This window comes from Triticum dicoccoides, chromosome 6B (genome assembly GCF_002162155.2).
Source record: "Triticum dicoccoides isolate Atlit2015 ecotype Zavitan chromosome 6B, WEW_v2.0, whole genome shotgun sequence".
Taxonomy (NCBI): Eukaryota; Viridiplantae; Streptophyta; class Magnoliopsida; order Poales; family Poaceae; genus Triticum; species Triticum dicoccoides.
The window spans coordinates 84409833-84435018 of NC_041391.1; the positions used below are offsets into that span (position 1 = coordinate 84409833).

The 25186-nt window shown below is 44.0% G+C and overlaps 1 protein-coding gene and 1 long non-coding RNA gene across 5 annotated transcripts; both read right to left on the minus strand.

The window, feature by feature from the left end:
- Window positions 1-681: 681 nt before the first annotated feature.
- On the minus strand, window positions 682-4079 carry LOC119320124. 4 transcript variants are annotated; one of them, XR_005154806.1, is made up of 9 exons: window positions 3630-4079; window positions 3262-3413; window positions 3114-3173; window positions 2698-2814; window positions 2259-2482; window positions 2001-2067; window positions 1752-1859; window positions 1077-1141; window positions 682-953 (listed from the first exon to the last, which is right to left on the minus strand). It is a non-coding gene; the product is annotated as an uncharacterized LOC119320124 (long non-coding RNA). The 4 variants fall into 4 exon arrangements; XR_005154808.1 differs by having other exon boundaries at window positions 2001-2112; window positions 2259-2334; window positions 2431-2482; window positions 2698-3413; XR_005154807.1 differs by having other exon boundaries at window positions 2001-2112; window positions 2259-2334; window positions 2407-2482; window positions 2698-3413.
- An 11637-nt stretch (window positions 4080-15716) lies between these two features.
- On the minus strand, window positions 15717-23664 carry LOC119320806. The gene is made up of 6 exons (XM_037594749.1): window positions 22545-23664; window positions 19127-19386; window positions 18431-18990; window positions 18289-18295; window positions 17317-18039; window positions 15717-17217 (listed from the first exon to the last, which is right to left on the minus strand). Exons 1-6 carry the CDS (start codon window positions 23662-23664, stop codon window positions 15721-15723), a joined length of 4167 nt encoding a protein of 1388 aa, XP_037450646.1. The 3' UTR covers window positions 15717-15720.
- Between the last annotated feature and the right edge of the window lie 1522 nt (window positions 23665-25186).

The following is a 25186-nucleotide window of genomic DNA, read 5'->3' on the forward strand; positions in this document are numbered from 1 at the left end:
GAGAGGAGGGCAATCTCTGCACTAAGCAAGGCGCCCGCATTGGGATGCAATTTGGAAAACGGAAAGAGTGTCTCATCAAAGATAACATCACGAGAAATATAGATACGTCCGGTATAAATCTCAAGGCATTTATAACCTTTATGAAGATTACTATAACCAAGAAAAACACACTGTGTGGATCGAAACTCAAGTTTGTGATGATTGTAGGGACGCAAATTTGGATAGTTGTAATCAGGTTTTTGATGATAGAGACGCTCTAATGGAGTGGTGTTTCCAATAACTTTTCTAGGGAGCCTATTGATAAGATAGGTGACAGTGATAAAAGCTTCATCCCAGTACTTGAGAGTCATTGATGCATGAGCTAACAAGGAAAGGCCAACTTCAACAATGTGGCGATGTTTACGCTCGGCAGAGCCATTCTGTTGATGAGCATGCACTACCAAAAACTGGAATTTTTCTGTGTGCCAAAAACCGACAGGGAAATAAGGAAAACCGTCAGGAATAATATTTCCTGTCGGTCAACCGACAGGAATAGCCGTCAGCCATAGCTTGACAGGGATAGCTGAAAATGCCTGTCGGGAGGCCGACAGGAAAGCTATTCCTGTCGGTGGCCGACAGGAAATATAACACCCCTGTCGGGACTGAACCGTCAGGAAAATATAATTGGATGAACAAAAAAAATAAAAATGATACAAATAGTTCTCACAGTTTATCCATTTTCACAAGTACAGTAATACATTACATTAATCATAGTTCTACTAAATCACATGTATTTCGTACACAAATCCGTTTATAATTAGCATACAACAATCCACAATCAACAAAACAGAAGTGCACATCTAATTACAGATAAGTTCTTCAACTATATGCAGAAACAAGACCTCATGTCACTCAATCACAACTTGGTGTCACTCAATCACAGCTTGGACTGCAAGCTTCCGTTTCAAATTAGCCTGCACCAAATGGAGTAATTTAGCTGTTAGAAAAAAAAGAATAGACTCATTGAAGTTGTACATTTCATATCAAGTGTCAATTGTTAAACATAAGATTGCAAGAACTAGGACCATTGTCTCTACCTATTTGACATCACAGTTCTCAAACTAACTTGGCAAAACCTTGGCTTATGCTGAATATAACAGCTCTGAAATGCCAGAACACAAATACAAAGTCATTATTTTTCTACATGTGGCTGAACAATAAGCAAAAAACATGGAGAATCACGATGCAGTTCAACCTAATTTGGAAACAACTCAACGTAATAGGGAATTAAATCTCTGCATTTCAGTCTTTCAAAGTCATTTATATGGATCTGTGCTGCACTTTAGACTGGTGTGTACTGCTTACAGTTGTAAGTCACACAAAGATAATTAGTGAGTGTGAGGGAAGGCTTGTCATCAGTACCATATGCTCGAACATATAATAAGAAAATAGAAAGTTCCAAGAAGCAAGTAGTAAAAAGTTTATTTGATGATATACAATATATCCCATGATAGAAGCCCCTTGACATATCTTTATCTTGTTAATTGTTATAACAGAACCTACCTTTCTTGTGCATTGCTACTGGTAAAAGGCTTTTAATGTTCAATAAACTGAAATAAAAATGTCTAGGTATATATCAGATGTTCTTGAGCATACTGGAGATGGCACGATCTCGCAATATCAAAAATATGTATCGAAATTAATCACAGCATGCATTTGGACACAGGTGTGGAAATAATAGTATAAACTGATAAGAGCAGAGGGTATTAAACCTTACTCCTGCTCTAGATTAGCTGCAACTAGGAAATGATATCTGAAATAGGTGCCTAGAAGTTCCATTTCAGCTGTTGGACAGTTGATGACTCGGTCGTCTCGATCATCTAATCATGTCAATATAAGGAAATGTGAATATGTGTAGAAATCAAAATGAATGAAATATCAATCTACAAATTAAACCATACGTATGGAAAAATCTTTGCAACAACCTTGCTTGTATTCTTCAATCAATACAGAATATGTACCTGAAAAAGATTGCCTTTGAGCATGTTTTGTTTCTCCATCGATGTGCTTCTCCATAGATGAAAGCCTCTGTACAAAACAGTACCCAGATTTAAGAAGCATGGAGGCTACTTTCTGCAGAAAACATGAAAGGAGCGATCTATTATCATTGCTTCTATTTGAGTATTGTGACGAGTTAAAATAACCAATAAAAATACTTTTGCAGGTACATTAAGAAAAAAACTAGGAGGCAAGGCCACAAGCTGGGAGATGACATTCACCTAAGGCAATGGACAGCTCCAAGCCGAGCGCTCACGGAAGGGCTGAATCATGGCACTAAATCACTCCTTAGACGAACTACACATTAAAAGCATTTTTAGATAACATAAGAGAAAATAAATATCTAGGACTTTATTGTCTTTCAAAAACCTGGAAGTTGGAACAACACATTACAAATCCCAGTACGGTAGCTACAATCCCCTGTGTTGGCTCATGCTGCCCAGCCCTATTTTTATAAAATAGTGAAATTAGTTACCACATATGGAAATGACATCTTTTAGAATGTTGCAGTACAATCCAATTCAAATAAACCAACAACAGATTATGCATTGAGTGATGAATAAAAATTCATGCAAGTTTTTTATCAGAACATAACAATGACAGTGAACAGGTTCAGTTAAACAACCCTAGAGATTTATTTTTCTGCACGGAACAACTCACCTGTCCAAGAACTAATCATGTTTCCCTTTCCTCCTTGAAGTCAAGGAGCTGTAGCCTCTATTAAGCTCATCACAAGAGCAGCAGCAGCAGCAGCAGCGCCACCGCCTCCAAGATGCTCTGAGAAATACATGAATGACTGTTGAACATTTTTAATTTTTCGTTCTACAAAAAAAATGTTTCTTTGGATGGAAATATCTGCTTTGCACAAAATTCAGGCAGAAACATTACAGAGTGTTGCATGAACACTAATGACAAGAAAAATATAAATCTAAAATCTAACTACTTATGCACCCCAACATAAGTCAGAAAAATGTTTAGGCACAGAACCTACTAATGCACAGTGAAAAGAAATTGCGTTCATACTAAATCCTCTTTCAATATGGTACATCGGACTATTTGGCACACAGAAAAATTACAGTTTCTGGTAGTGAGCTTTCGTTGCAAGACGTTCTTCAAGGCATGATCTTGTGATTCTCCTGGTGAAAGATGCTGCTCAATCCGCAGGTTTATTTTCAGTCAAGTACTTAGCATTGCTACCACAACACTGAAAAATCAGATTTTTACCTTCTTCTCTCGGCTCATCTTGATTCATGAGGGTGGAGGTAGCAATCTAAGGAATTCGGTACTCCATCAAGGTGGAGGTAGCAATTGAAGGGAGGCTGTGGGGCGGTGAAGATGTTCTCCATCACCAGCTAAAGAGAAAAATAAATATAATCCTGTATGCAGTAGTTGTCCCAACATTAGACAAAAACAGTTTAGAGACAGAACTTTCTACTGCACAGCGAAAAGAAATTATGTTCCTACTGATGCTTTTTACAAGATGGTACTTACTACATAGGAATTAAAAAGAAATTTACCAAGCCAATTCGTATATAAAATACTAAGAAAGAGCAACATTAGGAAACATTAGTACCCAAATAAATTGTACGTACTAGTCAATTAGCAGGAGAAACCTGTACGCGCGCGGATTTACAGTTTGAGGAGATGGCGCCGTGCAGAGAGCTGACTGGGGGCGGTGCCGGAGATGCAGGGGCAATGGCCAAAGCCATCAACGGGCTGGTGTAGAGGAGGCTGTGCGGAGGGTCGGAGCATGCGGCGGAGTGGAGGACAACAGATCTGGTGCAGAGGAGGCTGTGCCGGTGATGCAAAGGAGCACACAACAGATCTGTGGGGATGGAGGAGTGAGATGCGGAGGCTGTGGTAGGCGCGCCGCCTGGACGGGGATGAGGCAGAGCTCCGATGTGGATGGGGAGGCGCTCGAGTGAGCTCGGGGCGTTGTGGAAGGGATGGGGCGGTGGTCGGCCGGTACTGGGAGGTCGGAGGCGACGAGAGATTTGGGAGATTGGGGATTGGGGATTTGCCTTATCCAGAGGGCGGAGCGGTGGGATAACATGCGTGAAAACAGGCTTCGTCGCGGGAAGTGGGGAAAAATTCGCGCCACAGTAGCGTTTTTGGAGGTGGTCCGCGCGCGCCATGTTTCTTATTTCTCCGTGGGCTGCCGACTGACAGGGATAGGAATTTTGCTCTGTGTTGGCTGCGGGCCCGACAGGAAAAATATTTGGCCCACAGAAAAATTTCAGTTTCTGGTAGTGATGAGGACAAGATACATGATGAGCAATCCCAATGCTACGGAAAAAAGAGTGGAGTTTCTCATACTCCGCTCCCCAGTCACTTTGGACAGCAAGAATTTTCCTATCAAATTGACGTTCAACTAGTTTCTGAAATTCTTGGAAAATAGAAAAAACTTCAGATTTGTATCGAAGCAAATAAATCCAAGTGAACTTGCTATAGTCATCGATAAAACTGACGTAATATTTTTTTTGACCAAAAGAATCTCGGGCATGGCCCCATACATCACTGAAAATAAGCTCTAATGGAGCATGAGACACACTAGTTGACTTGGGATAAGGAAGCTGATGGCTTTTGGCACATTGACAAGCTTCGCAAACAGACTCACTCAGAAACTATACTAGGAGACAAAGAAAGTTTGTCTTTATTGACTATTTGTTTGACAATGATCGAAGATGGATGCCCTAATCGTTGATGCCACCGTGCCAAGGAGGACTTGATGACGGAGTAGACGTGACGACGCTTGCGACCTAATGCTCCGGATGGAATGGGGTAGAGGCCGCCAACGCATCTACCGTGATGAAGTAGTTCCCTCGTTGCCCAATCCTTAATGAAAAAATAACGAGGGTGAGTTTCAAAGAAAACATTATTGTCGGTGGCTAGTCTAGACATGGAAGCAAGGTTTTTGTCAGCTTGAGGGACATGAAGCACATCTCTAAGAACAAGATTACGTTTGAGTGTAGGGGAAGTAATAGAACTTTGACCGATATGACAAATATCCATACCTCCGCCACTGGCGGTGTGAATCTGATCGGCGCCATGGTAGCGCTGACGGAGGGCAAGTTGCTCGAGCTCGTTTGTCACATGATCCGTAGCGCCGGAGTCCACATACCAGACGCCGTCACCACCCTGCTCACGCATAGCAGCCGCAACATGGCGATCCGAGGGCACAAAATCCTCATCATAGCGATGCCAGCAGTCAATCACCTCGTGACCAGACTTTTTGCAGAGCTGGCATCGGGGGTGCGGACGTGAAGGAGGGCGGCGGCCGTTGTTGTTGTTGAAGCCGCCGCTGTTGCCGCTGGTGTTGTAGCCGCCCCCGCCATGGGAGCCAGAGCCCCCACTGGAGCGTGCGCCTTCTCCTGAAGAAGTGTCGCGTCCGCGCCCGCTGCCGCGCTGCCCCTGGTGACCGCGCCCACGGCCGCGGCCACGAGAGACGGAGTTGACGGAGGACTGGCGAAGATCGCCGCCGTGGAGGAGGGTGAGGCGGGCATCAAAACTGAGCAGCTGGCTGTATAGCTCTTGGACGGTGATGGGTTCCACCCTGGTGGCGAGTGCAGAGACCACCGGGTTGTACTCCATATCCAAGCCGGCAAGAATTTTGGAGACGATCTCCGGATCAGATAGGGCCGAAGCCGTGCTTGCCACCTCATCAGTGAGACTTTTGATCTTACCAAGATAATCGGCCATGGACATATTACCTTTCTTGAGGTTGGTGAGCTCGATGCGAGTGTTTGTTGCTTGGGCTTGGCTCTGAGCAGCGAACATGGCGTGGATGGTGTCCCACACCTCGGCCGGCGTATGGAGCGTGGCGACCTGGGCAAGAATCTCACGGGAAAGTGAACCCATTAAGTATCCTTGGAGTTGTTGCTGCTGTGCATACCAGAGGGATCTCGCAAAAGTTGACGACTTGTTCATCATTGCCTTCCTTGGTGATGGTGAGGGTGGCTGGCGGTGGCGGGCTCGTCGCGTCGAGATGATGCTCCATCTGGGCACCTCTGATCTGCGGGAGCACAATGGCCTTCCAGAGCAGGAAGTTGCCCCGCGTAAGCTTCTACTGTGGTGGCGATCCGAGGGAGGTGGTGCTGTGGGTGGAGGTGGAAGATGATGCGAAGGTGGAGGATGGGGTGGTGGCGAGCGCACCCATGGTGCTTGGAGTCATGGCCGCGGTGGTGGTGGACATAGCCTCGGTCGCGAAGGTAGCTAGATGCAATCTCTCTCGATTGGATGAGGAAGAGGCTCTAATACCATGTAAAAGTAATTGGGAAGCGTAGAACCCTTTGTCTCGGGCCGCATGTATATATTTAGGCAAAGCCTTGGCATACAAGTTACAAGGGGAGATCGATGGAACAATCTGGAGATCGACCGGATAGGTCGTTACAGGAGAATCGGGAACAGAAGAAAGGATAGAGCTAGATACAGAATTTAAACAAAGACTTCTATCCCTATACGTATATTCCAACAGTCCCGTGATCATATATATGGGGCTTAGGTCGGTCTAACGACCGGCATTATTAGTCGCCATGTTCTTTAGCTGGTCGCATCAGTAGCAATTTCATGCATCGTGCCACGTTAGGACCTCAAACATTTATTTAGCAATATCAATTCCATGAGACAATGCATGCTTGACATCAGTGGCGGAGACAAGGGGGGGCGAGCAGGGGCCTGGCCCCCCCCAACGATCGAGCGAACATGAAGTACCTACTATATAATTGACGATACATAGTTAGGTACGCATGTATTTGGCCCCCCCTAATTATCTCAGCGTCCAATAGTGGTAGCAAGAAAAAAGAAGGCCCGTGTGAAAAAAGCCCACTAATAGCGGCCGATGGGCATTGGCTCTACCGCTCTAGGCTAGCTGGCTAGCTTTCTCGTAACTGTACATCCATAATTAGCGTATACATGGGATTAGTCGCCGCCGCCGCTCCAGTTTTCGACGCCCTCGCCCCCGTTCGCCTCTCGCCCTTCTCGCCCATCGTCCTGCTCTGCTCGGCTGCTCCTGACCCCAGGGCCTGCTTCTCCTCATCTCCTGGCTCGGTGGCTCCTGCTCTTGATTCTCGATCAGGGACCAGCCGATCTGATTCACATATTCAGGTAAATGGCTGCTGCACTTGTCAATTCTTCCTGCAGTCCCGTTTCAATCGACGAACTAGCAAGTCAATTCTCATCCTGTTATCATGTATGCGTGTCGAATTGGTGCTCCAAATTTTTTTTTTGCTTTGGTAATTTGGTTGTGTAATTTGTGATTCTATGGTCTTTGATTCTATAAGAGTTCCCTGTTCCCATCTTCCACATGTCCACAATTATCATGATAGTGTTGTACTGTGTGCGCCGGCTAGTTCTTATTTTTGTGATGCAAATTATCCATTATCTTGTATTAGTTCCTATCTGCGATTATGTCGAACTTATACAGTATGTTAATTCTCCATGACTCCAATCCAATCTGCAGGCAGCAGCTATGAAGAGAAAAGCAGGGCCAAACACCATTAAGATTAATGCTTTTTTTAAACTGGTTGCTTCAAGTTCTCAACCTATTGAAAGATTAATCGCTGCTCCAGCAAGGTTAGCACATCAGACTCTACGAATCTCTCCCTATTCTCATCTTCTCCTGGTGTTACATTATAAATCAGATTTTACTTGTTTTGTTGTGTGATCCGAGATGTCCCAATTCTCATCTTCTCTCGGTATTGAAATTATACATCAGATTTTACTTGTTTTGTTGTGTGATTCGAGATGCTACAAAGAGTTTATATCTTCTACATGTCCTATAAATTATTGTGATCCAAATTATGTTATACGATTCCTTATCTATCTGTGATGCCAAAATTTTCTACGTCGAACTTATACAATATAGTTAATTTTGTGATTGCCAATTTGCCACTTACGATTCAGCAGTTATGAATAGAAAAAACGCCGCCAAACATCATTAAGATTAATTCGTTTTTAAGCTGCTTGCTTTCGAGCTACCTACTAACCTTGTTTTATTTGATTTTTTTCGCCGAATTTTTTTCTTAAGTTGGCTTGGCCCCCCCTATACTCAAATCCTGGCTCCGCCCCTGATGTCGTCTCGTGCTCCATTATTTTACAGGTACCACAAAATGGCGAACAGGTCTTGCGTGTGATGTACCCTTTGCGAAGGGTGGCGATGAGATTATGAGCACGTCATGCGACCCTACACGGCCTTGACCAGAGAGATGAGGAAAATTCCATCTCGCGCTCCATTTTACAGGTTACCGTGACGGGAGACAAACCGATCTTGCAAGGGAAGATGATGAGATCGACCATGGCATGCGACCCTATGCGGCCATGACCAGAGAGATGAGGAAATTTCCATCTCGCGCTTCATTTTACAGGTTACCCTTATGATGGGAGATGAACAGGTTTGCATGTGGTGGCATACCCTTCTGAGGGGAGGCGATGAGATTATGAGCACGGCATACGGCCTCATGACCATGTTCGGTGAGACGAGAAATATGTCATTTCGCGCTCCATTTTATAGGCCAAATCTTAGAAACTCCTTTGTGATAAAATGGACGAGACATTCATCACACTAAGGAGAATAACTCGGACATTATTCAGAAGTGTAGAATTTCACAGAGTGACAAGCTCATAAGCTTTGATGCAATTTCTCCAAATGGAGAAATCCTAAAAAGTCAGAGCCACCCGTCAAGGCGACTATTCAGTTTGCGATGGCTCGATGGAGTTGTCCATGAGGATATTAAATCTCCAGTTTTTTGTGGTATGCAGATGCATCCACAAACATGACATATATGGCAGATACTTCAAACGTCAAGATACAGAAATAAAACATGGTAGGCATGGCCATACCCTCTGCCCGTACCTTAAATCCATGTGGCCATGTACTCTTGTGGCCGCCCAGCATGAAGTAGTCGTGCGTGTTTTCCTATGGAGAGAAGCCTTCTGTATGGACCCCAATACACTCAAGATCATGCAGCGATCGAGTGATGCATTTTGGAGATTGGCTCCCTAATTAAAGATAAATTGGTTCACACCATGTGCAAAATGATGAACAGTGCCAACGCACTTTATTTGGTCATACGGTACCGACGAGGCCGGGACTATTTCATAGAAAGCCTTGCACCATATTCCTTTTCCGTCACCTACGAGGCCAGAATTATCCATCTCTGTCTAGGCCGGCGAGGCTAAACAAACTTCTCCTTGGCCGACGAGGCTAGGAGATCTTTCCCCTTTCCGTGACCGACGAGGCCGGAAATCATTTATGTCCAGACCGACGAGGCTGGACTCGCTTTTGTTCGCGATCGACGAGGCCGGACACATTCTTGGAGACTTTCCTATGAACCCGGTGCCGACGAGGCCAGACGCTTTATACGAGGGTCGACGAGGCCTTGGAACATTCACTTCTGCCACTTTTACTTCTCAACACATATTACGAGAATATTTCAGGTTCAAGACGACGACCATCAGTGCAGCTTAATCGGAGGTGTTCCGCGGGTAATTAACCGGATCGTCTTACGAGGCTCCGGAACCAAAACCACCATAATCGCTAGACATAAGTCAGTTGTACTTGTCAATGGAGCAACTTACGTTATCATGTGGGAAACCGCACTTTGTAATTCTCAAGAGAATTAATAAAGCAGTATTTTTCCTATGTGTGATTGTCCTTTATTTTTATTTTGTATACTAAAGTATACTGGCACGCCCGCATTTTTATTGCCGTTACGCGTTAGGGAATTACCCCTGCCCGGGGGAAGTTTCTTTTTCGCGAAACAGTAGGATAACGTCCGGTCTCTATACCAAGCGATGCACACAACCATCTTTATTGTGATGTTAATCTATCTATCTGTCATTATATATTTAAAACAAGAGGCAAACAACGCATTACATTCATCTACATAGATTAAATTATATTGGCCATAAATTTTAGATATTGATGTCTGAGATTTTTTTAACACGGTACAGACGTTGATGCTCATACACTCACCCATATGAATGCACACATGCACACCTTACCCCTATGAACACCTACGAGTGACTCAGTTGTGGCTCCGAAAGGAGCTTTAACAAAGTATTACATACATATATATTGCAGACAAGAACAAATGGTGTGATCGATGCTTAGTAGTCTACATACAAATTGAATCTTTTTTGTGTTTTTACACAAGACCCCCTGCACTTTGAGGTAATCAGCCCGCAAATCAATTTTAAGTGATAAATTGAATATTTTTTTGCATTTTTACAGAAAACACCATGTCTTCTATACTAATTACCCCGTAGTGTACGTACAACAATTCTTTTTTGAAATATCCATATCCTTTAAACCATAACCTCAATTGACAGTTGTATATGAAATTTGATTTAAAAAATGTGTACAATTCGAATATAGTGTTATTCTTACCTCTTAACCATTTTTAAAGTGCTATGTAGAGTGAAACCTTGAAAAATAACGCACAAACAAATTGGAGACAAAAAATGTAGCAAGAGAAAAACCTCATCTTGTTCCACAAGAGAGACGGTGGTTGAAACTAGGGTTCCACCGGGTCTAGCCCGGAGGTTGTATGGGAAGGAGGGAGGAGGGCGAGGCCGTGGGCGCGGCGGCTGGGCACCGTCTTGCGCGGTGGAGGCGGCGGCGGTGATGACAGGAGGCAGCTAGGGCTTATGATTTCCGGCTCCTCGGGGAGCCGAGCAATAGAATTGTCTTATTGCTTGATTTCCAAAAGAGTCTTTACAGCTGTTTATATAATCACGATGCTTAAACATACGAGAAATTCTGGGCTAAGCCCCTAACTAAACGCGCCAGGTGGGTCTCCTACGGGTATAAGTTACCCGGTCATAACATCTCTCCCCGCCCGCACAAACAGCTCATCCTCGAGCCGGAAGTCTGGGTAGTGTTGGCTGAACTCGTCCCGCTGCTCCCAAGTGGCCTCCTCCTCTGGAAGGCCGTCCCATTGGATCAACAAGTAGCACACTCCGCCCCACTCTCCTCCGGTTGCTGCCCCTACGCCTATCCATCACAAGAAGAAGACTATTCCACATAGAGAATGGCGTAAAACAAGACTATCAGATTTCAGTTACAGATCAAGCAAAACTCTCTCAATATTTACGGAACTGATAATTTCTCGTGGACTACGTCTCAGCAATGACATATTTACATTCTTTATTTAGGAACTGTAAAAAAATGTCAAACTTACAGAGAAGTATTAGAAGTCCATGCTCATACCTCTTCTTTATCCTAGAACTATTATCCCATCCCCATTAGAAGTTGTTGGAAGAATCTGACCAAAAATAATAGTGCATGTCATAATCAATAAATTAAGATCCACCACAAGTTTTTTATTAGGAATCAGACCAAGAAAAGAACCGTATAAAATTTGAAAAAATATGCATCTGTACTATTAGTGCAGATCATAATTAAAAAGTCAAGCTGGATTTTTTTACTCGAATTCTCCATTAGGAATCAGACCGAGAGAAGAGAACCGTGCAAAATTGTCCCACCTACGCCTGTGTCAGCGGGAATAATTAGCCTGACTCAGAATATCCATGCGAGAGAGATGTGTGAGCTGGCTAGTAGGTCCAGGGAACCTCACCCCCTCGTTCTCTGAACTCTCTGAAATTTCTCTCCCTCTCAACTCTCTCTCCCTCGTTCTTTGAACCTCACCCCCTGCTTCCTCCTCATATCTCCAATTCCCTATGTTGGTGATGATGAAATAGATGATTCGGGGCATTACAAAAAGTTAAGAGAGGAGAAGGAAGAGAAACTTATGGGTGGTTGTATGTCTTCTATCCCGAACTCCCGATCAGGCCAAAGCAGGCGGCGCTGTGCACTCAGTCGCGAAAGGCCTCAATTGCAAGCGGGAAACCCCCAGCCGGTCGTCTCGAGGTCGCTGTTGAGCAACGACCGGGAGGATACGTTTCCCTGCTCCATGCGCAGTCCCCGGACAAACTCCTCGAACACCTTTGCCACTGGCCAACGGCGGGTTAACCGGGTAGCCACGTGCCTGGCGAAGAGAAGAAGAGGCGGAGTGGGGACAGGGAGCTTACCTACGTGGAGATGACCTTGCAGAGGAGTCACATAAGACAACCACGCAGAGGGGCTTCACCGACGGGAGGACATCACACTGCGGCCTCAGTTGATCTGTGACGTCCGTTAGTGCTTGGCCAGTCTCTCGGGTTCTTGGGCTATGGTTAACCTTGTCCTCCTGAACAGTTGTGCAACCTCTGGTATAAACTCCTCAACAGAGGAGGGGCCCGCTGCACATCTCCCGGTGGCTTGACCAAGATGAAGCGTGGTGGAGCGGCGACATGGCGTAGGGTGGTGCGGTTGCATAGGGCAGTATGCCGCCTGGATCGTTGGTGGGGGAAGGGAAGCAGGCGGGTGGTCGCGGGACGACGTGCGTACCTTTGCTGCTTTATTTATTTTTTTCTTTCGTGTGAGGAGATCGATCTTTTTTTCAGGTAGGAGCGAAAGGGGATCTAAGGAGGCAGGAGGTGGGGATGAGGTCGAACCATCACGAAATTCGATTCTGCTTTACTAGTAGAGATTTTCTTAAAATCAGTTATTTATTTTCTAATTAATATGATTGAGTGATTTCAGGTAAGGTTAATTAATTTAGTTTGATCTTTAGAGATTGATCGTGATTGAATCTTTCACATAAAGACATTACTAAATAACTTGCGCCAGGTTGGAAAATTTTGATCGTTCAGTTTTTTGCGTTGTGTTACAGGATGACGCGAAACTAAACTGGTGGGGTGGGGGACACTACTAGGGAAAACGTTATACACAGAACTTTAGCAGCAGCGCTTGTTAAGAAAGCTCGCTACTACTAGACAGCAGTAGCGCGTGTAAAATAAGCGCGCTGCAGATGCATATATATTAGTAGAGCGTCTCGCTTAAAACTCGCTACTACTAAAATTGCAACCACTATGCCGATGGGCTACACATAGTAGTTGCGATCTTTTAAAAACCGCGCTACCGCTAGTATTCTTATAGCAGCGCGTTTATTTGTAAAGCGCTACTGCTAAAGAAAAGAAAATGAAATGAAAAACAAATAGAAAAGTAAATGAAAATGAAAGAAATAGAAAAAGGAGAAATGAAAAATATATAATGTAAAGTAAAATAAACGAAAAAGGGAAAAAAGGATGAAGGCATAGCAGTAGCGCGTTTGCTAAAACGCGCTATAGCTAACGCGCTACCGTTATTTTTGACTTAACCGAAAACGGTTTCCACTGGCCACCACTTCTCCCCCAAATCCCTCGCCCCACTTCGCCGCCGTCTCCACCACTTTGCCGTCGCCCCCATTTCGCCGCCATCTCCTTCCGGCGTTGATGCCGCAGTCATCCTCACCGCCACCGCCCGAGGCCGCCCAGCCTCACCGCCGCTGCCTCTCGGGTGGCCCTCGACCTCACCGTCGCCGCCCTCAACCTCACCGCCGCCACCCTAGACCTCACCGCCCCCGAGCCCGCCCAGGACCGCCGCCTCCCGATCCCGAGCCCGCCCTTGCCGCCCCTACCTCCGTCGCCGAGCACCTCCCCGCCACCGTCTCTCCCCTCTCTGTAAGCCCCCCACCCCTCCCCCACCCCCTCTCTCTCTGCTTTTTCTTCCTCTTCCATGTTAATTAGCAGTAGTAGTAGATGTGTATTAGTAGTAGGGTTGATACATATGATTTTTAGTAGTAGTAGTAGTAGTAGTAGATGTTAATTAGTACTTGTGATGGTACTAGTTAACTAGGGCAATATGGTTAATAGTAGATGTTTTTTAGTTAGGGTAATAATAGATGTTAAGTAGTAGATAATGTAGATGTTAATTAGTTCAGTAGGGTTTAGTTTTTTAATTGAGTTTGTTTAACTAGATGTTAATTAGGGCAGTAGGGTTTAGTTTAGAGTAAAGTTTAGTTCAGTAGTTAATTAAATATAATCTATATTTGGTTTTTGAATTGAGTTTGAGAGAGCATGAGATTTGTGTAGATTTTCTTGAAGTGTCAAACGCTAGGACAAGCAAATTTGAAGTGGTCAGGATATATGCAAATTTCTCAATTTTGTTTGCACATGTTTCGATTGTGCCCATGTGGCTTTGTTGTTTCCAGGGAATGAAGCCGAGTGGCTTATGTTTTGCCGGAATGTTGATTCATTTCCGTTCCGGCAAATTTCAGGTTCTCGATTTGTTCACCTTTTAGCATAAGTCATGCTGAAGTTTCCGTGAATTTCGGCATGCCTTGTGCTACAAACTAGGACATATCGAGTGCCCGGAATTTGCTGCACCGGGAAAGAGTCAACGTTCCTGCAAAGCATAGGCCTTTTTTATGTCATTATTCATTTTATTAGGTCTAGAATTAATTGACTAGATTTAATGGTAGGAAACATGGCTAGCAACGATGAAGGACAGTGTTCTGGTGACTGCGACAACGTCTACCTGGCGGCAGAAGAATTTTTGAGGGAAGCCAACGATCAAGAGTTGATGTTGCCGGGTCCACCTATCACATCGAAGATTGAGACCGACATCGAGACCGGCGCTGAGACTGAGACCGGCATCGAGACCGGCGCTGAGACTGAGACCAGCGCCGAGACTAGCAGAGCTGGTATAGAACCGAAAGCAAAGAGGCAACTGCTTCCTAACAAGCTCAGGACTACTACGCTAGTGGTCACGGAGGTGGACGACGGCAATTTTGAGCCAAACGCGCCCGAGGAAGCGCGCGCGCGCTATGATAATCAAATAGGCTGCATCATATGGACAACTGCCACCATCAACAATGAGAAACAAAAGAAGATAGATAATATGAGGCCCTCCCTCCTAAAGAAGTTGCACCAGATATTCTTGTTCCCGGGCTGGAATGAAAAGGATTATAAAGATCCAGATAAGGACCTGGCAATGAAGAAGATAAACAAACACGCCATGACCATGTTTAGCGACGCGTTGGCCGCCTGGAAAGCAAGGGTGAAATATCGGATCGTCAACAAAAAGGAACCCTACTCCGAGATTGTAAAGGATAATTCGACAATCACGGAAGAGCACTTTCAAATATTCAAGGCGGCTTGCGAGGCCGAAGCTGCCAAAAAAAAGTCAAAGTACATGAAGGGGCTTCAACAGAGGAACATTGGGTGCCACCCATTATAACAGCAAGAACCTGCATCATGTTCGGCTGATTTTGCCGGAACATGTGCCGTTTTCTTACAAGACATAGTTACATAACAAAAGCTGCACGATTCATGTTGTCGAACAATGACAATCAATCTGGTATTATTTCCATTTTCTGAAAACATGCTTGTGCTCCGAAGTTCAGACATGTCTGATAGTTAAAAGCTTCAGTTAGTTCTAGAATTCTCCACTTGATCGACGTAGCCCCTTCTGGCTGCTTATACAGATCACAAGTGATCTCAGACTCCATCTTCTCCAATGGTTTCCTCTCAGCCTCGTTTTCTCCAGTGCAGAAGTGGTTCCCAATTCTTCTGCAAAGAATGAATTAGCAAGTTTATCAATTAGACAATGAAGTATACGTGTGCTATATATCCACGACATGGCAACTTGACAAGTGACAAACATGGAGGAGATTAGAAAGCTAAGGTGCTGAACAATGATTAATCAAAGTTTAATGGTCCACTAAAACGAAATACATTGACACTGAAACAAAAAAAAACAATGAGCATGAGAAAAGGGGAGTGGCCGAAGAAAAAGGTAATTGGATACGTACCTACTAGTGATCACGACCGCTTGAGCAGCGTAGGTTTCCTGATAGAGGAATGCTTGGCAAGTTGCTTCTTCAAGTGCAGCTGGAAGCCTTCGCTGCACGGACCATGCATCAAGACTCGCTGGAGACAAACTATATTCTGTAGCCCATAAATCCGCAGACACGACTCTTCACCACAAGAGCTGCAGCAGTGGATGCTGAGTATTCCGATGTCTACTTTGGTCCCAATTCCAAATTTTACCGTCGAACTGACATTGTTGCAGTCAATCCTGAGGGCCTTCAGTTCAAGACCATTGGTTATGAAACCACCAAGCCAACTGAGGTTCTCCAACTTAATTGGCTTGATACGAAGACGAGTATTTTCTAATCCGAGCTGAGGACGAGAGCTATAATAAAAGCTAAGGCTGCTATGTATGACCTCTATGTCCTCTTGACTTGATACAGTCAACTCATGATCAAAGCTTATGAGATAGGGAAGCTGCATCATCCAAACCGGTCTTATGCTTGCACCACCTGCACTTGCACGTGTCGCTGTAGTAGTGTAAAGTACCTTAAGCTTCTTCAGGGTCCTGGGAGGCTTGGGCATCTTGTCAAAAGAAGCAAAGTCATAGGTACCATCTCCCTCCAGCAGCACCAGTTGCAGCGACAATGACTCGAGATGAGAGAGGTTGCCCGAGATGGCAGAACACATTCTGTCCCAGTTTTTACTGTTGATGCCGGACAGCCCAAGCTTGCGGAGTTGGGTAAGCATCTTGAGCTCCTTAAGGAGATTGAGGCCACCTTTCCCACCTGCAATATTCACAACACCAAGTGTATGCAAGTTTGTCAGCATCCCAATCCTCTTTGCAGCAGCAGAAGAAACCTCAACACCGCCGCCATTTGCTTCAACACGCAAGCGTCTATGCTGATTCTTCAGCAGACGCCAGCTGTTGCTGCTGCAGGATTTACTCCTTTTCCCTGAGCTTGTTGTTGATGTTGATGCCTCCGGGACCACCCCGGCTACTGTTGCTGTGTCCGGTAGGAAGGGGCTGGTGCCACTATGAACCTCTTCTTGTGTTGTTGGTGTTGGTGTTGATGGTGGTATTCTTGCTGATGACCCCTTGTCCACTTCTGACGCCGATGCTTTGGCTTGTATGGAAGGTATTATGCCATCATCACCACCATCTTCTTTGTGGTCTTCTTCTTCACTTTCTTCTTCACTTTCTTCTTCTTCTTCTTCTTCTTCTTCTTCTTCTTCTTCTTCTTCTTCTTCTTTTCGTGTTGGCGGTTGTGGTAGTGGTGAACTTCCAGCACGAATGTACTGCAGCTTGTGTAGCTTGGTGATGACAGCAGCAGGCAACTCGACTATGGAAGTGTGCCTGGCATCAAGAGTCTCCAGTTGATTCATGGCACCCAATGAATCAGGGAGACAAGTGATGTGCGTGCATCCTCGCACTGATAGGAACTTGAGGCGAGGAAACTTCTTCCCGATCAGCTCCAGATCATCATCTGTTACTACACCAGTATCTTGCTTTTTTTTGAATTTTCCTCCAGTACAATGTGATTCTGGTTGACAACTGGTGCCCTCCAGAGCATCATCTGTGTCCTCCAGTACAATTTGCCCTACAACTTCTGGTTCACTAGTTGTGTCCTCCAGATCAAGCACCCGAAGCACCTTCATCTTGTCAGAGACGAGGAATGGCTTCCACTTCCCACAAACTGTCAAAGATCGTAGCCGTGACAAGTCAATGCTGCTGAATACCACCACATCTCTGTCCCAGCTGCTCCTTATTGTGAGATGTTGTCCACTGAGTCGCGAGCTTGGGCTGCAACTTCCCTCCAGTTCAAACACAAGGTTGTCTGCCATTGGTTGTGACTTTGTGTATTCAGGGAAGAAACCATTAACCTTGTATATTTTTCTTACCCTTTCTGTTGTATCGTGATCCACCTCGTGTACTATGCTCAACTTGATGAGCTCGGACAAGAGCTTGTCTCCCTTCTCCTCGTCCGTGGTACCAGCACCACCAAGTGAGTAACCCTCTGCAATCCACCGCTGGAGCAACCGCCTCCGCCGGATGCTTTTGTCTGCAGGGAATACTGACGCATAGAAGATGCACGGCTTGAGTTCATCTGTGCAAGTGTCAAAGTAGGATTTCATCCCAGAAAGTAGGGACCTCAACCTCGGGGACTTCTTCACTTCTCTCATGAAGTCAGAATTTATAAACTTCGATACAGAATTTTCCCGTGAGCATTTAATGGCCCACTCGCATAAAGTGACTATTACTCCTGGAAACCCGCCACACTTGTGTATGCCTTTCTTCAGAATCTCCTCTGCCTTGGGCTCTAAGATCGGCTCTTGAGTGTCGGTGTAGACAGTTTCCTACACAATTCAGAGATAGGTTAATTTAATTAATTCCAGAAGTCAAACTTGCTAGCTATGACATAATTGAGATACAAGTTAATCTAGTTAATTCTGAAATTTAAACTTGCCATGTACGACATGAAAAAGAATTCTATGAGACCAGGTCTCACGGGTTAGCAGGTGAGACCCATCCAGATGGATGACATGTGGTATTCACAAATCACAAAGCATCTACCCCACCCCCATGCTTTGTAATTTGTGAATGCCACGTGTTATTCATTAGGGCGGGTCTCACCTGCTAACCGTGAGACCTGGTCTCATATATATTTTTTCCCAGATACAGTAGCATCCTTAGTGTTCATGGGAGGGGACAGAGACGAACATGAGTACCTTCTTAAAGAGACGAAGGGCCTCCTCATCTTTTAGAACTTTGATATTGCGAATATAATATTTACTTTTTGCACAGTGTTTGGCAATGCTTTCTTCACGTGTAATAACAATTATGAGACCAGCAGAATTAGCCTGGGCCAACAAGCAGGCTGAGTCCCAGTCACGCGTGGACCGCAGGCCATCAATAACCAGGAGACATTTGTTTTCACTCAGAATTTTACAACAGGATTGAATAGGGTCTTGGCCGTCCATCATATCAATTGCTGCAGTTTCCTTCGCATCAATATCATGCAAATAAAAGTCCAGAAGCAAGCTCCGGCACAAGCTTAGCAAACTGAATGGATGGGCCACTGTCACCCAGCCGTACATTCCATAATCTTGTATCTTCAGTTGTTGGCGATTGTATATTTCTCTGACAAGAGCTGTTTTCCCAACACCTGCAATCCCCCACACGGACACTGTACAACCATCCAATTCATTTTCACAAAAGAAACGCATTTGACCTTTACGCCCAATGAGCTCATATTCATATTCTTCCTCTTCATTTACGCTCTTGTCTTGTTGATAAGAATCCTGCGGCAAGTATGTATGCATGTAATCAGTAGAGGAACACTACATAACTAATAAGTAATAATTGGATGTTAACTTAACCATGGAGTGCTTTTCTGTCTTAATATTACATACATACCTTGAGCAGATCTACAACATTGAGCAACCGATGTTGTTGGTAATCCACACACTGTTTGGCCAATTTTTTGGAACGTGTAATAACAACAATGCAACTACCAGTATTCTCACAGAAGATATTTCCTTGGATCAATTTCCAGTCCTCGGAGAACTGCAGGTCCTCAATATAGATGAGGCAATCATGTCCAGTCAGAAACTCACGACACTTTTTAAATAAATCCTGATCACTTGTCCACTTGATCTTCTCTCCAGATACACTATCTGAGTGTGACATACGGAGTATGTGCATAGCCAATTCAGCCAGCCTGAAACCTCCTGACTTTTCTTCTTGTTGTTGTTGTCCATCTTCTTCTTCTTCTTCTTCTTCTTCTTCTTCTTCTTCTTCTTCTTCTTCTTCTTCTTCTTCACTACTACAACTCAAATTCTCGTTCTCTTCTTGTAATGGACTACTACTCCACTCATAGTGGAACACATGTTCAAATTTCACTCCATGAAACACTTTCAATCTGAGGTAATACCTGCCAAGTTCATCCCAAAATAGTGATTTCTCTTCAGTGGTCCGCCATAATAAGGATATAACATTATGGTGTCGTCCTAGTTGCCACCTAAATTCACCCATCCTCCTGCGATGCCCACAACCCTGCAACAATTAAGTACACCTTCTCAGCAAGTTAATCCCTCCCCTGACCAAATTTGTGCCACTACAGGAGTAATAAACTAATAAATGGCGCGAGGGGCAACAATGTAACCAATAAGATAAAGCGATTTTTTCTTTCTTTATTAATTATTATTTTTCTTTTCTAGTGTCACTCTAACTATCATCTCTTATTCTTTGCATTGCCTTGATGGTACATTATGAGCTGATAAAAGCTCGCTTTACCTAAGAAAACTATCCTCTCATAGCAAAATGTTTTATCTTTCTCGGTTTATCAATTATGTATACCAATGTTACAATATGAAAGAGAAAAAAAGAGGGAGATGTGCTAGAAGTTTCCACAAGAAATAAAGACATTCAGTCGTCAATATGGTGAACCATCTCTTTATCAATAAATCATAACTGTTAGATCTATGTAGCCAATTGTACATGTTATATCTATGTAAACATAACCGAACAAATCATACATATTAGATCATCTTAACCATTAGGTCTACTATTGTTCAAGAAATCGGTAACTGCTAGCTGCTCGGTAGCCTTGGAAGTAGCAATTAATTGGTGAATCGGCCTATTAACCGGATCAATCGGTTGTCCAGTAATAGGATGATTAAATAGGAACTTGCCAACATATATGTTGCTTTTTATGTATTATACCATACTTTCATGCTGTCAGCTATGTAATATACCAAAAATATGTTACTGTTTGGTCGAACCCTGACTATTGAGGAGCCAGAGAAGGATGGGAGGTGTTACGGGGCAAAATTTTAGGCTTTGTTTACCCACAAGATAATGGGTCAACAACGAATCGGCCTAACAAATGATTAATCGGTATGATAGGCCAATTAATCGGCCTGACCAGTTAACACGATGAATAGGTGCTACTCGGTTCGGTCAACTAAAGTGTAGCGATTAACTGGCCCGTTAACAAATTAATCGGGCGAATTCTTGAACAGTGAGGTCTACCAAGTACCAACAGAAGGTTGTGTCATTTAATCTACAGAGCAATACCAAAATGGTCATATCCGTTAAATCTACGTAATCACACCTATAATTTCACTAAAGAATATCATAAACGACCAATCTTTGTATTCAGAGATATAATAACTGATAGATTGTCATAGTTGCACTTGGACAAATCCTACATCCGGTAGACAAAAAATCTCACCAAAGAATATTATTAGGTAGACATGTTAAATTAGTTAAATTGTCAATGTCAAGTAGATGTTACACCTAATTTAAAAATGTAAGTCTTCACAACATACAGCACTAATCGTCTAATGTAAGCGATAAATACATGCTTGAAACTCTGCAAAAAATAATGGAAATATTCCTTCGACCATCTCCTGCTCTTTGGATAATTAACATTCTTGGCAACGTTGGTGTTTATACGTGTGTGAATCAATTCAAGTGACGAATTGGTTGTCAAATTATATCATGTGTAAACTAAAAAATAGTAGCAAGGCGTGCTAATGTTGGAAAACCATAACAGAAAGACACTAATAAAAAGGTGGGGCAGGATTGCCTACGGAAAAGGTCGTGGTTTGCTAACCTTCCGAGGCTGGTTAGCTATCTAGCACGCCACCAAAAGAGGCAGTGGCGTTCCATGACCTTTGATTGTGGTGGGTGGTTAACCCGCCAAGGAATGCCAAGGCCTTTTATGGACTTATGCAAGTGAACACTTCTTTGGCCTTTCATAAGTGGACTTATGAAAGTATACTAAAGGATTTGCATTTGAAAGATGTTTCCAATGGTGTACTTTTTGCGGAACACAACTCGTATTTTCTTTGTTAAATGAATGTTCAAAGTTTTACTTCAAATATAATGGGGTCACTGCATCCATATTTTTCAGTATTTATTTTTGATTTTAATCACTAGATTTGTGGTATTTTACTAGATGATAAGTATTGTACTCCCTCCATTCCCTTATACAAGGCCACAAACTCAAATTACAGGTACCTAGGTAAAATTTAATGACTACTTTGCAAGATTACTTTTCTTCTTGTTAACTGGGATCATTAATATGCCCGCATGCATGCAAGGAAGGAATGAGAAGGAAGTAGAATAGTATCATTATGACTACATGCATGCAAGTATGAAACAAGTTGTTACTATGAGAAAACACCATTAAATTTCGCCTCGGTTACTGTTAGTGGCCTTGTATAGATGCAAAATATATTTTTCATAATGGCCTTGTATAAGGGAATGGAGGGAGTACTAGATGATAATTTCTTTTCTATAAAGTGGGCCAAGCATATTAGATCTTTACTGCGAAACCCATATACGCCTTCTTTTTTGGAAAGGAGTATGGAAAATATGTGAAAAGTAGTGGCCAGATTAAGCAACATGATAAAACAAGCTATAAAATTTAATACATTACTCTCTGTTTCGTTGAATGAAGACATGATATTTATATTCTTAATTAAAATTAGTTATGATTGTGATTTCTCACTCTTTATCATACAAAATAACCAAATATGCTAATGGTTAAACTAGACTTGTGCTAACAAAAAAAAGGATGTGTTAACCAAATGAGTTGGGCACACTGGTGTTCGCCTCACAAAGTACACATGTTATGTCATTTAAGAAAAATTGTAGACATATTATATGTGCAAATAGTAGGAAAGGATGCATTGAAGCTTTGATAAGTCAAGCACACCTTCTATTTTAAAACCAGGGAGTACTGCAGGTGCCTTGGGCAAAAAATAAAAACACATGATAACTATACATGCAACTAATTGAGTACTTACTTTGGAAAAAAAGGCACAAAGGTACTGATCGTGAGAGAAGTGTTGAAGCTCCCATACTTGGAATGGTTCCCCCGTGCAGACAAGGGCAACTCCCAAGTGCTTGGTGGAGATGACGATTCGGCTGCCATTGTTGCCGTCGGGAAGGTATGTTTTGATGGCCTCCCACTCCGCGACACTGGATAATTCTTTCTCTAGGATGATGAGGTATTTGTGTTGGCTGACTTGCAACATGAGCTTGGACATATCATCGTGTCGTTCATGGCATTGAGATGTGAAGTCAGTGAGTAACTTGTTGAGGAACTCTATTGGATTGAAAGTATTGGTCAGCTCTACCCATGCACGGCTCTTGAATTGTTGGCAGATTTCTGGGTCAATGTAGGCCTTCTTGAGAATACTAGCTCGCCCAAATTCCCCAACAACATCAGCATGCGGACTTCCCCATAGTGAGATCACTTTGAGCTCACTTCCTTCGCAATCGATCAACCTTTTCAGATCCCCAGTGGTCTGGTTGAGCTTTCCCATGGCCTTCCAGACCACCCTTAGATCGTGAAATGTTGCCGCTGCAACTGATGTAGTGCCGACTGCAGGGCGCATACGCAGGTGATTCGGCTCCCCGTCTGAGTCGGAGTAATTGTCGCTGTCGTAGTCATAGTTGTCGTCGTAGTCGTTGTCGTCGTTGAGGTTGTCGTCGCCGCCGCCACCACCTGTGAGGTCGTAGCGTGTGTTCCTCTGGCTTACATCCTCCACCCTTGCCTTGAGCCGTTTTATGTCCGCCACCGCCAAGTCCAGAGGCAGCGACAAGCTTGAAAGGCAGGGGGTGGAGGAGGCAAGGCGCCGCAACCAGTCCCACGGCGACGGCTTGTCGAGGTGCACCACGAACTCAACGCAGTTCTCGACGTCGAAGGCCAGATCACGGAGCTGCCTCACCCACGCCCGCACCACCTTGTTCTTGGATGCGCGCTCCCCAGCGTTAGAGGCGCTAAGGAACGCCTGCATAATCTCAAACTCCCCCGTGATGAACACCAGGTCCTCCTCCACACGCTCCCTCAGCTTCTTCTCCTCCTCCACCGCCAACTTCACCCTGCTCACCGTCCCCGCCACCGCCGTCTTGGTCAGACCAAGCGCGAACTCCGCCATTGCTTGTTATTATGGTGTAGCACAGTAGCAAGCTAGTGGTGTACTAGTAGGATGCTGGATCTGAATGGTGCGTTCATCCGGTCCTGGAAGTGGGTTTATAAAGGGGTCAGAGGAGGGATCTAGATGCCATCAGCTAGCTCAGGGAAAACACATGCACCATTAATTGTAGACTCAGTTAGCCTCTCTTTGAGTCGTAAACAAACTATGTCAAGACGTGTATCAAATCGTACTACTCTTCCAGTTGGCCAACTGATTAATTTTCCTCAGAAGTCCCATGCTACTCCCAGTGCTACTGCCATCATAGTTATTCCGATTGGTTGACCTTCATTTGTGCGCAACTCTGCGGTCTGAAGGCCTCTGCACAATTCTCATTTCTTTTACATAACAAATTTATTTTTTTCCCGAAACAAAAGGAACGGTCGAAGTGATTTCACCTTTTTGTAATAGGAAAACTGATGCTCATAATAGTAGCGCAAGGTGTGTCTGAGCTGAGTCATGCATACTGTTGTATCGTTTTGCAAGTTCCAACTAACAAACGAACCAGGACATGTGGACTGATGCTCATGCCGAGTATACCCAGTAACTTATTTTCAGAATCTTAAGTATCCTTCGAATAGGCTTACAAAGTTGTAAACAATTCTGACAAACTGACAACCAACTCTTCCAAGACAAGATGGTATTATATGTTGTTAGTTCTGACATGTACCAAGACAAGATGCCTCCACTCCATCCCCTAGATGATGCACATGTCCACCACAAATCAAGTCTCCACTCGGCTCTCTTTAAATATAAACATAGAGATTGAAAGATGATGTCCCTAACATCTTCTAAAAATACATGCATACTTGTTCAAATGATCTACCTGGTTAACTCAAAGGATACGTATATCTGATTCACCTATTGACGGTCACAGTTTAATTACTCTAAAAATGTTATTTAAGGTGGACAAAGTGTTGCTAAGCAAACAAACAAGTCTTATCTCAGAATCTGATTCGGTGTCTCCAGCTCGGCCATGTGGATCAAAGACTTGAATCGATCGAGGTCTTAATCAGACAGCTACTCCTCCTATCGATCCGAGGAATCTGGGAGAGCCATGTGTGGTTAACGTGATGGTTTCATTGATCCTCTGGCCAACAGCTAGCTAGTTGTCTGCGAGCATCTCTGGGAACCTCCATCCATCTAAGTTTACTTGACTCGGCCCATTGGACGGAGCACATGCATGCACGTTGTTCAGACCTGGCACGGTTCACGAGCTTCCTCGTATGAATGAGCTCCTAGGTCTGTACTAGCAAAGTGCCTTCATGAATCTCAAAGAAGATGTCCCTAATGGTCTGTTTGCTGTTAAAATGATGTACTTGGTTTGGTCCCGTGACAAGTATATACGATTTACCTGATGATCGCCAGAGTTCTATTATTCCGTGGATGTGATTAATGACGGATGAGGTTTTTTTTTCGAAAAGGGGGAATACCCCGGCCTCTGCATCTGGACGATGCATACGGCCACTTTATTGATTATTCACAC